Source organism: Erinaceus europaeus, chromosome 1 (assembly GCF_950295315.1).
Source record: "Erinaceus europaeus chromosome 1, mEriEur2.1, whole genome shotgun sequence".
NCBI lineage: Eukaryota > Metazoa > Chordata > Mammalia > Eulipotyphla > Erinaceidae > Erinaceus > Erinaceus europaeus.
This window is the reverse complement of record NC_080162.1, coordinates 53,645,701-53,661,086: the sequence shown is the minus strand read 5'-3', so window position 1 is coordinate 53,661,086 and position 15,386 is coordinate 53,645,701. Positions and strand designations below refer to the sequence as shown.

At 37.1% G+C, this 15,386-nt stretch overlaps 1 protein-coding gene across 2 annotated transcripts in view; it reads right to left on the bottom strand.

Annotated features, from left to right (window-relative positions):
- The window catches only part of XRN2 (5'-3' exoribonuclease 2), an 80,533-nt gene that overhangs the window by 42,990 nt on the left and 22,157 nt on the right, over positions 1-15,386 (bottom strand). Inside the window, exons 5-16 of one of the 2 annotated variants that reach the window (XM_007525420.3) lie at positions 14,714-14,772; positions 14,548-14,637; positions 13,704-13,776; positions 13,246-13,296; positions 12,744-12,901; positions 10,600-10,674; positions 10,390-10,523; positions 10,233-10,290; positions 10,041-10,148; positions 5,676-5,720; positions 4,332-4,454; positions 176-291 (exon numbers count right to left, since the gene is read on the bottom strand). In XM_007525420.3, coding sequence (XP_007525482.1) covers positions 176-291; positions 4,332-4,454; positions 5,676-5,720; positions 10,041-10,148; positions 10,233-10,290; positions 10,390-10,523; positions 10,600-10,674; positions 12,744-12,901; positions 13,246-13,296; positions 13,704-13,776; positions 14,548-14,637; positions 14,714-14,772 — 1,090 coding nt within the window. The remainder of the gene's footprint in view (positions 1-175; positions 292-4,331; positions 4,455-5,675; positions 5,721-10,040; positions 10,149-10,232; positions 10,291-10,389; positions 10,524-10,599; positions 10,675-12,743; positions 12,902-13,245; positions 13,297-13,703; positions 13,777-14,547; positions 14,638-14,713; positions 14,773-15,386) is intronic. The other variant, XM_060186154.1, reaches the window with a different exon arrangement.

Sequence of the window (15,386 nt, the reverse complement as noted above, 5' to 3'; positions counted from 1 at the left end):
ACATCTCACTGGAATTTACTGACTATTCTAACCCTCCACATTAATTACTGATGGATAAAAAGATCACAGGCAAGCAGGCAATGAAGCCATTGCTGCTCTAAGCTAAATAGCATTAATTAGACTGAATCTATTTCAGCAATTTGCTAGCAAAGTGTTACCAAAAAAACGGCTTCACCTGACATTATCTTCTGGCTCAGGTTCACTGTCACTGTCTTCTGCTTTCCGCTTAATTCCTAATGGAGATGGGGAGCCATCAGAAGTGAAACTTGTATTAGGAGACACTGAAGGACTCTGTAGACAATTATGATGAGAAAGAGGAAGGATTTAATTATTAGTTCTACACATAAGAAATTACATTTATTGGCTCTTAGCACCATGCTTCACAGTAATACATTTTTAAAGGCTATTAAACAAGTCTGGTAAACATATTTTAAACATACAAAGACTGATCTTGGCCTATTTCAGCTTCCCCCATATGAGCAACACAGTAGCAGGCTTCCTATGGTTAAATTCAAAAGAATTCAGATTCAAAATAATGAATGCTCAAAAAATAGTTCTGAATAAATGAATTAATGGATGAGAGGACTAACCTTCATTAAACTAAACCTCTCCTCATAATGAACTAATCAACAGGTATTTTTATTTAAAAAGAGGAGGAAGAAGTGGAGGAGGAAAAGGATAGAGCTGGGGAAATACTCAACATTGGAACACTGGACCTGCATGTATGAGAATTCAGAAATCAGGAGGTTGGGCGGTAGAGCAGCAAGTTAAGTGCACATGGCGAGAAGCTCAAGGACAGGTGTAAGGATCCTCCCAGTTGGAGCCCCCAACTCCCCATCTGCAGGGGGGTCACTTCACAAGCTGTGGAAGCAGTCTACAGGTGTCTATATTTCTCTTCCCCTCTCTGTCTTCCCCTTCTCATCCATTTCTCTCTGTCCTATCCAACAACAATGACATCAATAACAACAATAATAACCACAACAACAATAAAACAACAAGGGCAACAAAAAGTGAAAAAAATAGTCTCCAGTCCCATAATGACCCTGGATCCATACTCCTAGAGGGATAAAGAATAGGAAAGCTATCAGAGGAGGGGATGAGAAGCGGGGTTCTGATGGTGGGAATTGTATGGAGTTGTACCCCCCTTATCCTATGGTTTTATCAATGTTTCCTTTTTATTAAAAAAAAAAGTCTCCAGGAGCAGTGGTGCAGACACTGAGCCCCAGCAATAGCCCTGGAGACAAAGGGGGGGTGGTGGTGGAAGAATTCAGAAATCCTAGTTTCTGTCCCTAGCATCACCATATGCCACAACTGAGAGGTGCTCTAGACTTCTCACCTTCCATTCTTCCTTCCCTCTTCACCTTCATGCCCCCCCATGAAAATAGTTTTACATTTTACACTTATTAAACTCTATCTTTAGGTAACAAAAATAATATGCATTCAAGAGTAAAGCTTGTGGTTAGACTAAATCTCCACTGCTTTCTCTTCTAAATCAACAAATTATCTCCTGATATCCTTGAGTCATCCAAATTTCTTTTTTTTTTTAATTAAAAAAAGAGAGAGAAGTACTTATTTTGGATAGAACAGAAATTGAGAGGGAATAAAGGGGGAGATGGAGAAGAGACAGAGAGGCAGGCAGGCAGACCCGAAGCACTGTTTCAACTTTCCTGAAGCTTCCCCTCTGCAGATGGGGACTGGGGGCTTGAACTTTAGGTCCTTGTGCATTGTAATGTGTGCTCTCAACCAGGTGTGCTACCACCTGCGGCCCCTCCTCCCCATCATTTCTATCCTCAAACAACTTCCCTTAAATTGATTATGACTGGCGATATTTTCAAATACTAAGACAGGATCAAACTAGCAACAAAATTAACAGTTTATTCATTTCTATTCCCATAGCAAATGTAATTATTAATTAATAATGGATCTGTTTAGTCACATGGAATCCAAATATTGGAATCCTTCTCAAGCCATCATAGCTGGTAAATCTTAAACCTACCCCTCTCTAAAGTGAAGAAAAATGTATGCTAACATTAACATCATTCCTAGTTTCAGTCTGTGAAGACTATATTTTCCATTATCTTAAGAGAGCAGATCAGTCTTTCTGTACTAATCAAGTATTTCATTGCAATCATTTTCTCTGAATCTCCACAAGTCACTGTTAATATTGTAAGAAATACAGGTTGCTTCTCAGAATTTACAAAATCTTAGTTTCCAACATCCAAAGACCCTACAACTTTGAGGTATGTTATGACTTTATGTTGAAGGGGTTTAGAACCTGACTCCCTAAGATGTGCTACTTTTACATATGAATTATTTATGCTAAAATAAAAAAATCACTCAGCAGGTTCAAGACAAAAACAACTCCTTTTACTCAGAAGAATGTAAATTGGGGGCCCCGTGAATTAGGATCCTTAACAGAAATAACCTTTTAAAAGAAACAAACAAGCAAGCACTGTTCAGCTCTGGCTTATGGTGGTATGGGAGACTGAACCTGGGACCTTGGAGCCTCAGGCACTAGTCTATTTGTGTAACTATTATGCTATCTCCCCCACCCAGAAATAGCCTTGCTATCTGAATAATCTATGCATTTCTTAGGGGAAACACCTAATCACAGGATATTTGCTCTTCTCTATTGAGTAGATTACTCTCCTCCTCCCTTCAAGCATTGGGTTCCTGGTTCCAGTCCTCAGCTAACAATGTCATATATACTGCACCTTACCTTTCTGTCCTCTGAACCCAGATGTTCACGTATACTAAATATACTAGTTTATCTGGGGTTTTCTTTTGCTAGTCTCTCTAATTATATTCAGCCAACCTAGGAATAGCAAAGGGAGAAACTTCCCCGTCCTATAATGGGAATAGCAAAGCTATCACATCCCATAATATTTTCCACATATTGGGCTGTTTAGCAATCAATGGGACCACTATTAGAACAGCAAAATTTGTGGCCAGGCAGTGGCGCACCTGGTCAAACACACACATTATACTGCAGAAGGACCCAGGTTCAAGCCCCTGGTCCCCACCTGCAGGGGGAAAGCTTCACAAGTGGTGAAGCAGGGCTGCAGGTGTCTCTCTGTCTCTATTCCTATTTTCCTTTCCCTCTCAATTTCTCTCTGTCTCTATCCAGTAATAAATAAATTTAAGGGAGTCGGGTGGTAGATTAGCAGGTTAAGTACACATAGCGCAAAGTGCAAGGACTGGTGCTAGGATAAGGGTTCAAGCCCTGGGTCCCCACCTCCAGAGGGGTTTCTTCACAAGTAGTGAAGAGGTCTGCAGGTGTCTATCTTTCTCTACCTGTCTTCCCCTCCTCACTCAATTTCTGTCCTATTCAACAACAAGAGCATAACAACAACAACAATAATAATAGCAATGACAACAAGGGCGACAAAAGGAAAAAATGGCCTCCAGTAGCAGTGGATTCATAGTGCAAGCACTGAGACCCAGCAATAACCCTGGAGGCAAAAAAAAAAAAAAAAAAAAGAAGCAACACTTTTGATGATGATCTGTTGTCAAGCACAATTATGTCTACTCCCTTACTCCTGCTATTGCCAAACATGTGCTCTAAACTCATGGTCTGCATTTGAGGAGTCTAGGCAGTGAAGAATACCTCTATTGAAGGCTTGGGAGATAACATAATGGTTATGCAAAACAATACTCATTGCTAAGGCTCCCAGGTTCCAAGGTCTCAGATTCAATCCTCAGCACCACCACAAACCAGAGCTGTCTGGTGAAAGACAAAACAAAAAACAGACTACTTTGAAAGTGTTATGCAAAATTCCCTCAATTAATCACTGACAGGAAAAATGGAGATAAAGAAGGAAAACTCACTTTCTTTGTTTTAACACAGCTTGGAGACACTGGGATGTTCCCCCTCATGCTTCCAGTAGTACCACCACCTAGTATCTTTTTTTTGAGATAGATGCAGAGAGAAACACCAGAGCACTGCTCAGCTCTGGCTTATGGTGGTTTGGGGGATTGAACCTGGGACTTTGGAGCCTTAGGCATGAGAGTCTCTTTGCATAACCATTATGCTATCTACCCCCACCCCACCTAGTATCTTTGGAAGGAAAGCACTGTGGTCCATAAGCATCAGAGAAACACTACAGTCACACACTATGCATATCTATTCCTTCTGAAAACATCATTCAGATCTTTTCACTACCAATAAAGATTAGTTTAACAAAGTTAAAACATCAAGCAAAAAAAAAAAAAAAAAGAAAAACTCAAAAAAAAAATGAAACAAAACACTATAGATTAAACTATAAAATGTACACACAAGAGCAACAGGCATTTGATAGTCACCACTTGGATATCACATGAAAGTCACTTACACAATTATTCTGCATCCTCATTTCATAGGCTGCTTGTCTCGGATTACTGGCCACTTGTGAACTTCTTGAACCCAAGGCATGAGGGGTTAATATTCCGCCAGGAGTGAAAGCTGGTTGATCTCTCTAACAAATGAAAATGGATGTAGAGATTAAACTATAAGACACACTAAATTCCCATTAACATCACAGAGTTGCCTACATTTTGATTTGATGGAAACATACAAACAAGAGTTTGTGATATTTAACAACTTCCCTCTAGATAGATGTGATATAATATTCTGTTAAATAGAATCTATTCACCTCTCAGGGTAATTTGTTATGTTTATTTGCAATTTCAAGATACATTCAAGACTACTTCAGGCAAATAAAAAAGAATATATGAATGTGTCTCTGGTCTCAGTCTCTCTTTCTTCCTCTCTCATTCTCACTCACTCACTCACATATCCATCTCATGAAACAAATACAAATCTTTAGAAGAGAAAGAACTGGTTGGGGTCTGAGAGGTGGCACAATAGATAAAGCATTGGACTCTCAAGTATGAGGTCCTGAGTTTGATCCCTGGCAGCAAATGTACCAGAGTGGTTCATTCCTCCTATCCCTCTCATTGATAAATAAAGTGTTAAGGAGGGAGTGGTCCAGGAGGTGGCTCAATGGATTCTCAACCATGAGGTCCTGAGTTCAGTCCCCAGCAACACATGTACCAGAGTGATGTCTGGTTCTTTCTTCTCCTCCTATCTTTCTCAGTAATAAAATCATATATATATATATGTAGCATACTAGTCAAGGGGACTATAAGCAAAAAATACAAGGGAAGTTGTATGGATAGGTAAGATGTGAAGTTGGAAATCCATTTGTGCTGCCAAGGATGGCAACAGTTGAGCTAGGTGGAAATAGTATCTTTGCAGAAGAAAAGCTGGTAGAATTTGATCAGATTTTGGTATACTCTGACTGCCATGCTAAGATTAAGGTATCAGTGATGACTTCTAATTAAAGAAATAAAATTTTGACTGTCCTACTCTAAGGTGATTAATGTGGCAAAAATTTAGAATTAAGAATACAGTAACCCTCAAAATGCATTAACTTTTTTATTACACAAATAATGTATAAATTAAATGGTACCTCCTGTTCAATCCTCAAGTGATTCTTTTCATACCGAGCTTATAAGGGCCCTCTTTAAAACTGGTATGAACATTCTTTCTCCTGCAAAGAGGCAGCTGGGTGGACATAATGTCTATGTCTCTAACCAATTCCTACTAGGTAAGGACTAAAGCTATTTTAATAAGCAAGCAGCTCCCTCCTCACACCAAATCATCAAACTGCCAATATTATAAATTGAAAACTCACCTTCATCCGCTTTCTTTTTTCTTTCTGTCGTCTTCTAAAACTGTCCTAAAAGTATAAAATCCACATATTCTGTCAAATAATTACACAAAAATGTCAGAGTTAAACATTACCAGGAATTTAGGAGACAACATAAGTTTTAGAGGACCCTAGAAACTTAGGTGCCTAAATTAAGCTTAGGCAATGGACTATATATTCAAAGTGCTGCTCATCAGTAAACAGAAAACATTCTAATTTTACATATAACTTATTTGTTTCCCTTAACTTTTTCAGACTTAAAAAAAAAAAAGTCATGACAACAAATCTTATCTTTAACTTGAGAGTAATATGGCATTCAACATGGAGAAAACACAAATAAGAACAGTCCTTAAACTATAGCTGTGTATAAGTCATAATCAGGATGCTGGTTTTAAAAAACCAATGAAACAATTTCATAATGAGCTTCTATTACAAAAACAAAACAAACAAAAAACAGTTCTCAACTTTGTTGCACACAAGCACAAGAAAGTAAAGGAGAAGTAGTGTCCTACCAAACCAGAACCTCCACCCCTTACAAAGACTCAAAAATAAAGGGAATTTAGATATACAGATTATTTATCCTGAATCAAAGGGCCCAATCTTATCATGGCTTCAACTGAATGGAATTTGGTGTTGAGTTCATCTTGCTTCCTTTTAATTGGGCCATTCATAGCTCACTTTTGCCCCCAAAAAACATTACTCCCAATGCTCAAATTTCTGTCAGTATCAAGAAACCAAAAGGAGGTGGCTATGGCTGCTATTGCAGCCTGGAATGAGCCAATGAGTACTGTACTAACCAACATCAAACTACCTGTGTACTTTTACTGCCTCCACATTAGTTTTGCTAACTACATTGCAATACTTTAATGAGATCTGAGCTTGTGCTTTCTGCCAAGAGAGGAGCTGAAAGTTGGGTATATAGTGACTATCTCTACATCTCTTAAGACATGAAAAACACTTATTTTTTTACCAGAGCACTGCTCAGCTCTGGCTTATGGTGGTGCAGGGGTTTGAACCTGGGACCTGGGACCCTCAGGCATGAGTCTCTTTGCTTTACCATTAAGCTATGTATCCCTTGCCAAATCAAGCTTTTGCTCCCATCTTTAATGAACTTTGTGACTGACCAAGTCACCATTAACCTACAGAGTTTGAAATATATTACTTTTCAGTCCACATGTGAATGGATTCTTTCCCTTTTGAATCACACTCCTCTCAGCTGGCTTCCAGGGCACTGCATTCACATAGCTACTTCTCTTACCCTGTGTAACTTAATCCTCAACTCTTCAACCTCCAGATGACATTTCTTGGACCACTTTGCTTTTCTATGCTCATGGGAGTAATCATTTAGTTTTACAACTTTAAAGCTATCTATGTGCTGATATGTCCTCATTCAGGACCTACCCCACTCAAAATATCTACTTGGTTGTCTAAAAAACTCCTTCAAGATGGAATCCCCACACCTATCTTTGAATCTTGCAGTTTTATCACTATGGCTCAGACAATGTACCTTAGAGCCACTCGTTTAATAAAATAAAAATTTGTATTGATTATAGAGTGTGTGTGAGTGAACACCAGAGTACCATTTCAGCAAAATGTGATGGCAGGGACTGAACCTGGGACCATATGCTCAGAGTCCAACACATTCTTCACTGTGCCACCACCCAAGACACCTTAGAAGGATTCTTGATGCTATTTCTTCTTATACCAAACATTTAATCCAGTAGCCAATCTCACTGGTTCTATCTTCTAAACATGTCTGGAATCAAACTCCACTATTCTGACTCTTTTGGACTATGGCAGGAGAGCCTCCTACCTTTTCTTCACACTGTTAATATCAGATGCTTTTCTTACAAAACACAGCAGATTTTATTAGTCTTATACTCAACATCTTCCAGTGATGCAGAATGAAAGGTAAAGTATAATGATACATGATTCAACTATACCTGACCCTCCTCTGTCACTTTTTTATACCTTGTCTATTACAATTTCTTTTTCCCTATCCTCTGCTGCTACAGTAGCTCTAGGGTTTTATGTGCATGTTCTGGATATATGTTCCTACCCTAAACCCTTTGCATTGGCTATTTCTTTTGTGTGAAACACTCTGCCTGTAAAAACCTACATGGTTTACTTCCATCTATCCATCAGGCCTCTCTCTACTTAGAGTGATCACTTCAAAAGGTTTTCTCCAGCCACCTTCCCATCTAATTCTTTACCTGATTTAATTGTCCTTAGGCCTCCTAATACTAGGCTACACACTACAGAGTTTATTAAATTTTACTGCTTGTTGCTTTTCTTCCCCCAGAAGAGTGCAAGTTTATATGCTTAAGAAAATTTATTTCTTTTTTCTTTAAATTTTTTTATCTTTATTTATTTTGAATAGAGACAGAGAGAAATTATGAGGGAAGGGGGAAATAGAGAGGGAGACACCTGCACACCTGCTTCACTGCTCATGAAGCTTTCCCCCTGCAGGTGGGGACCAGGGTCTTGAACCCCGATCCTTGTACACTGTAATATGTGCGTTTAACTAGGTGCATCACCGCCTGGCCCCCAAGAAATTTTATTTCTTATTGTATCAGTCATATTGTAAGTATGATCTGACACATGGTATATTGCTGAATAAGTGAACCATAATTGTGACAAAAGACTAACATCAACGTTCACTGAAATAAAGTGATATTAAATAAAAATATATTCCTAGGCTATTCTGATGGTCTATTTGCCTATACCTGAGGGTGGCTGTAAGTAACACAAAAGCAGAACAGAAAACCTGGTTTTTTGTTTTGTTTTTTTTACTGATTTTTAATCCTTTTTTTTGCCGTGGACCTTCACTGGGATCTGTCAAAAGTTATGTGCACACTTTCCAGAAAAATTCCAAGAAAGATCTGAAGCACAAATCCCATACATTTTCCTCTAATACACAATATTTAATGGTATAAATTCTGTTAAAATCACATAAAGAGATTATTCTAATAGTCACTGTCATACCAAGCAGTACAAAATTTATCTTCTTAAGTAAAAACAGCAAGTTAAATGGAGCCCATATGTAAGTTTTAAAAAATTGATTTTTAAAACTTGTTTTGACAGACATTTCATACCCCACACAAAATCAGTTCTGTTATCTGAATTGTACCTGTGAAAAATGTTTACCACCACAGATTATCAAGTTTAAAGACTTTGGACAAAAATTACCTGAAGTACCTCCCTTCTACCAACAGCTCTTAAATTTGCTATTACATAACATAGTACTCAAAATTATTTTTTAAAAAATCACTAGCTATATAAAGTTTGGGAAAATGTAAAATCTTATTAGACACACTGACATCTTTTAGAGTCAGATCATGAAGTTCTATTTCAATAGTATGTTGTTATTCCCACTCATAACAGCCATGTGATTTTTTTTTTTTTGCCACCAAGGTTATTGCTGGGGTTCAGTGCCTGCACTATGAATCCACTGTTCCTGGAGGCCATTTTCTTCCCCATTTGTTGCCCTTGTTGTTTATCATTGTTGTTAACTGTTGTTATTGCTATCATTGTTGTTGGATAGGACAGAGAGATTGAGAAAAGAGAGGAAAACAGAGAGGGAGAGAGAAAGATAAGATATCTGCACACCTACTTTACTGCTTGTGAAGCAACACCCTGCAGTGGGGCGATGCGGGCTTAAACAGGGGTCCTTACACCAGTCCTGGAGTCATGTGCACTTAACCTGATGCACTAACACCTGGCCCCCGTGGTGTGTAGTTTCTTATCTCTCACCATATCTTCACTAATTTGTTATCTTCCTCTACTATAAGCCATTGCGTCCTCAATTTCCTTCCTTTACACCATCAACCCACTTTCTTCCCCCTTTATAGTCCTTGGATCTGCTACAGTAGATCAGAGCTAATTACAGTTTGGTTTTGCATTATCTTATTTATTAATTATTATTATTATTATTTTACCAGAGCACCACTCAGCTCTGGCTTACTGGTACTGGGGATTGAACCTGGGACCTTTGTTGCCTCGCACATGAAAGGCTTTTTACATAACCATTATGCTATCTCCCCAGCCCTTCTTAAGTGCTACCTATGAGTAAGGTCTTCTGGAACCCTCATTTCTTATCCTGTTGCTTAGAAAAATATTTGGATTCATATCTTAATAGAAATTATAAAGAGAAGAAAATTATACTGCAATAAACAGTTCTACACAGCATCACAACCTTTACAAAATAATCAAAACACTGACCACTTATCATTACATATGTGTTTGAATGATATGACAATACACTCAAAAGAGGTTAAAAGTACAATCATAGGACCATCATAACCTATTAGAGATGGGAGCAATTTTGCTACTGCAATAGAAACACTTTACCTCATCATCCTTTCTCTTTTTAAAAATGCTATCCTCAACTTCACCAACTGCTAACATGATCATCTGTACTCTTTGCAGATTGACATAACCACTTTCTGTAAGGTAACCCTGTAAGTGATAAAATAAATGTAAAATGATGTTCTTATAAAAGCAAATATTTCTATTTTTGAAATTATTCAAGAATCAACTTACCCCAGTTTTGTGTACCACATTTTTGTATATGTTAACCAAACGGTCAATTGCACCTTCCCTGCCATCATGAAACAAAAATCGTGCATTAGGACCAGCATGCACTGTAGTGGCAAGAAGGCTAAAGCAGCAGTTTAAAAATCCACACAAAAACACATACCTAATCTCTAAGGATGGCAGGTGAGGAAGGAAGTCATTTCCCACAAAGAAACACATGAAGACCCAGTCATCAATGCTCCTCTCAATATCAAATGTGAATGGTAGGCTGGCCATGGTAAGCTCTCTTTCCAAATACTACAACCAAAAGAGAATGAAATTATCAAAGGGTACCTGCTTTATAGCTCCAATTTCAATGATTGTTACTACATACCTCTCGGAGAACATTAAGACGAAGGAAAATGAACTCTCCTTCTGCACATGGAAGACTATCTGCAAATTCATCATGCTATAAGTAAAGATTAAATAAGGTTACTATAAATGTTGTGACTTTTTCCAACCAAACATGGCTTTTTCTAAAGCAAAATTCACTTGATTCAAAATAAAGATCTTGTGATATTTTGAATAGTGTTGTGTGAGTATCAAATACATGTCAGGCACCGTGTGCAAAAATGAACCAGCAGCGATCATTATATATATAAATTATATTTAAATTATATAATTTAAAAAGAATTTAAAAAACAAACAAAACTACCCACAACTGAAAACATACTCATGTAATACCAAGTCTTATAAATCAGGTGGCATTTTCTCAATGAAACAGAGGGGGAAAGATAAGAGAGGGGAAAAACAAAGACCAGAACCATTTGACACAAATTTATAAAAACAAGCTATGTACAATTGCAACATAACTTTTGACAGGTAAACCTCATATAGATATAAGCTATGTTTTTTTTAAAAAAGTGAAAAGCATGCTTTTTGAATGTGTGTTTAATTTAAAAGATACATTTTGGGGAGTTGGGGGTAGCACAGCAGGTTAAGCGCAGGTGGCACAAAGCAGAAGGCCCGGTATAAGGATCCCGGTTTGAGCCCCCGGCTCCCCACTTGAAGGGGAGTCGATTCGTAAGCAGTAAAGCAGGTCTGCAGGTGTTTATTCTTCTCTCCCCCTCCTGTCCATTTCTCTTTGTACTATCCAACAACGACAGAAACAATAATAACCACAACAATAAAACAAGGGCAACAAACAGGGAATAAATATATATAAAAAAGAAAAAAACTGAGAAATTAAAGAAAAAGAAATGTATCTATAGTAAATGTATCTTTACTTATAGATACTTTTTTTTTCTTTTGCCTCCAGGGTTATTGCTGGGGCTCAGTGACTACACTACAAATCCACTGCTTCTGGAGGCCATTTTTTTCCCATTTTGTTGCTCTTGTTGTTGTCATTACTGTTACTGTTGCCATTGCTGTTGTTGTGTTGGATAGGTCAGAGAGAACTTGAGAGAGAAAGACAGAGAGGGGAAGAGAAAGACAGACACCCGCTGACCTGCTTCACCGCCCATGAAGTAAACCCCCTGCAGGTGGGTAACTGAGGGCTTGACCCGAAATCCTTACTCTAGTCCTTGCGCTTGGCACCATATGCACTTAACTACACTACCACCCAGCCCCATAAAAGATACATTTCTGAGGCCAGGTGATGGCACACCTGGTTAAACACACATATTACAGTATGCAATGACCCAGGTTCAAATCCCAGCCCCCATCTGCAGAGGAAAAACTTCACGAGTAGTGAAGTGGTTGGTACTATACGTTTGTCTTCGTCAGTCCCTTTTTTTTTTTAAATGCCATCAGGCACTAAGAATCCACTGTTGTGGGATGACATTTTTTCCTTTTTTTTTTTCCCTTTGATTCTTATTGATATTATTATTTTTTCTTTTTATTCTTAAATTAGAAAGGATGGAGAGGAATTTAGAAAGAACAGAACAGGGAGATATTAAGAGGGAGAGAAAGACAGACACCTGCAAACCTGCTTCACTAGCTGTGAAGCCGAGCCCCCTGCAGGTGGAGTAGGGGCTCAATCCCAAGTCCTTAAGCTTGGTTATAAGTGCACTTAACTGGGTGTGCCACAACCTAGCCCTATTCTTCTCTCGATTTCTGTTTCTATCCAATAAAATTAATTTTATAAAAAAAGTCACCAAACTTCTAAATAGAGAATCAAAGCACTTAAAAAAAGATACATTTCCACACAGAGCAAAAGCAGACATAAATAAAGACATAGTTCCATATGAACATTTTAAAAATTAGGCAGTCTTTGGTGGTGGGTATGCTAAGTTGTACACATTTATATTTAGGCATAAAGCGATACTCCTGGAATCTAGTTCATAAATCAATTGAAAATAACTAATAATAAAAAATAATCAGGTTAATAAGATTATATAGTAGTAATGAAGCATAAATATGCTTAATGTCACCGTACTTAAAATGGCTAAAATGGTTTATCTTATGTCATAAACATTTTATCACAAAAACATGTATTTCTCTTTCTTAATGATACAACTAACACTTCAAAATTCTTACCTTTCCCTTCTTCTCTCTTGGCAACCCTTCACAGTCCTTGACCTCATGTCCAAACTGATTACAAAGACCACACGGTTTGGGTTTGTTTGGCTTGAATTCTTCTCTTATAATGGTAAAGTTGGGTTCGTGTGTAGCAAGGCCAAGCATAATGAGATCAGCTATTAATCAAGAAGAGTAAAACATTAAACAGAGCACACTCTGAAAAGATCCTCACCACAACTGAAGTCCTAATCACCAATACAGAGAAAAACCAAAATGAGGATACAGAGGCAACATAGCTAAAAAGAAAACAAGCAACTAACTCCCAGGAAACAGCACAAATTGCATTTTTAAATAATACATGATACTGTAAGAATACACAATCAAAATACAAGTTCCCTCTGAAACATAAAATTAGCAAAGTATTTTAAAATTTCATGGCAACCAGGAATAATCCATTACTTCACATCAACTGATGTGTTATGGTTTAGCATGAGAATCAAATCCCAAAGAATAAACTTACCATCTGCTCCACATAAGCAATGATGAGTGTTTGGGTCATGGTTAGGTTGGGCTAAAGAGGAAAAATACATACTAAAATAAATGTCCTACTATAGGACTATCACATTTAACCAAATATTTTCTAATACAATGTCATATATTTTTCAACAGAGCATATACAATAGCTCCCCCTTTATGGTATTGTTTTCTGTGCTCATCTAGTTTAAAACTATTACATGCAGTAAGAAAGATACATGTGGATGGACACTCAAGTAATTTTTATTATAGTACTCTGTAACAAACTGTTCTATTCTGCTGTTGTTATTATTAATCACTACAAATGAAACTTAATGCTAGGTATACATATATAGGGAAAAAAAAAACAGTATATATTCAGTACTACCCACAGAGGGTCTTATAATGTTTCATCTGAGAACAGGGGGGAATCACTGCAATCAAATATTTATAAGCAGATTTTACCTCTTTGTCTTCTAATGTAATCCATGATTTTATGTTCTCCTTCACCAGGAGCACTAGCATCAGATAAAATAACCTACAAAAATAGTTTTCAAGACTTTCAGGTTATCTCTAATTTGCTTGATTGAAACTCAACAGAAAGATACTGTGGGGGGGTAGCACAATGGTTATGCAAACAGAAAGTTACCTTAAAGTAAAATAAGCTAATTCTACTAAATTACAATTAACTGGAAATTTTTCTTTCAAAAGTTGTGTGTGTACACACAAGTCTGAAAATATTTTCAGTGATTAACTTATGAGGAATTCAAAACCTGATATTTTTTTCACAAGCTTCAACAATTCTCACCACTACCCAAAGGTAGCAATGCACAACACAAGCCCTGAGACGGATCAATAAGATAGCTATTAAGTACATCACACATAATTAATATGGAAATAAGTTTGTGTCTAGTATTACATAAGAGTTCATTTAAACTTTATTTAAACCATTTAAAAGTACAACCATTCATTAAATGCAGACTCCCCCAACATGAACTGCACCATATTTTGATTTCTAATAGAAACTTTTACTTAAAAATTACTTTTTCACATAAATACTTTTTAAAATTCTGAGTCCCATTTCAAAGCTTTACAGTGATGGTGGGAAGACAAAATTGGTACTGAATGAAAATTCAACTGTGGGCCATGCTAGGTATCCAATTTCTAATAACCCTGGAATCTTCTCTTTCCTGTGACAGGCAACTAACATTTTATGGGGGGAAAAAAGGACAAATAGTATCAGTCATATTAAAGTACAGCCTTGGATGATCACCCCAATCTTTTTGAAGTACCGAAATGTGAAACTTACTGTCAAATTTTTCCACCCAGGGTCATTATTTAAACGATCAGCTATGTAATAGCGAAGGCATTTAGCAAGATTGTCCATGAACTCAGTTCCCTAAAATGATATAAGGAAATAAATTAACCTATCATTTAAGAGTTAACAATAGCTAGCAAAGTATGAGACTACTTACTGGTGTAATACAGTTGCTATCAAATCTTTCTTTTATTTCTTCTGGAGGAAGATAGCCACCTAAAGAAAAAGAAGAAATGTTTTGTTCTCTCCATAAAAAGTAGAAATTACCTAATATTAAACCAGGACAATAGTAAAAAGTAAAAGCCTCTAGTACTAATTTCAAATATAATACATAAAAGATAGATGTCAGAAAAGCAAACTTAAAATGCTGAGTTTGTCAATTTTACATAAGAAATAAAAATGATAAACACCCTCCTCCCTTTAGTATAACTAGTTTCCTTTCAATACATCACTTCCTTTTGGGTTCTGGGTACCAGTGGACTGTACATACACATATATAAATGAGGGGGGCACACATCACAGTACTGCTTTACAATTCATGAAGCTGTTTTGGTGCCGTGCATGGGGTGCATGGGTTTCCCATGTGGTTACAGGGGCATGAACTCACATCCTTACACATGATGGAGTGTGTACTCGACTGGATAAGCTATCTGCTGGTCCTCACAAGTTTTCAATACACAATTTCAAGAAAATATTAAAATCAAAGACAATTTTCTATGTAAGTGCAAACAAGCTTTAGAGCAGTACTTACAAGCTGCAGCTGAAATAACTATGTATTTATATACTTTTAGCAAATGAAATAAACACAAAACTTAATGTAATTGCAGGTC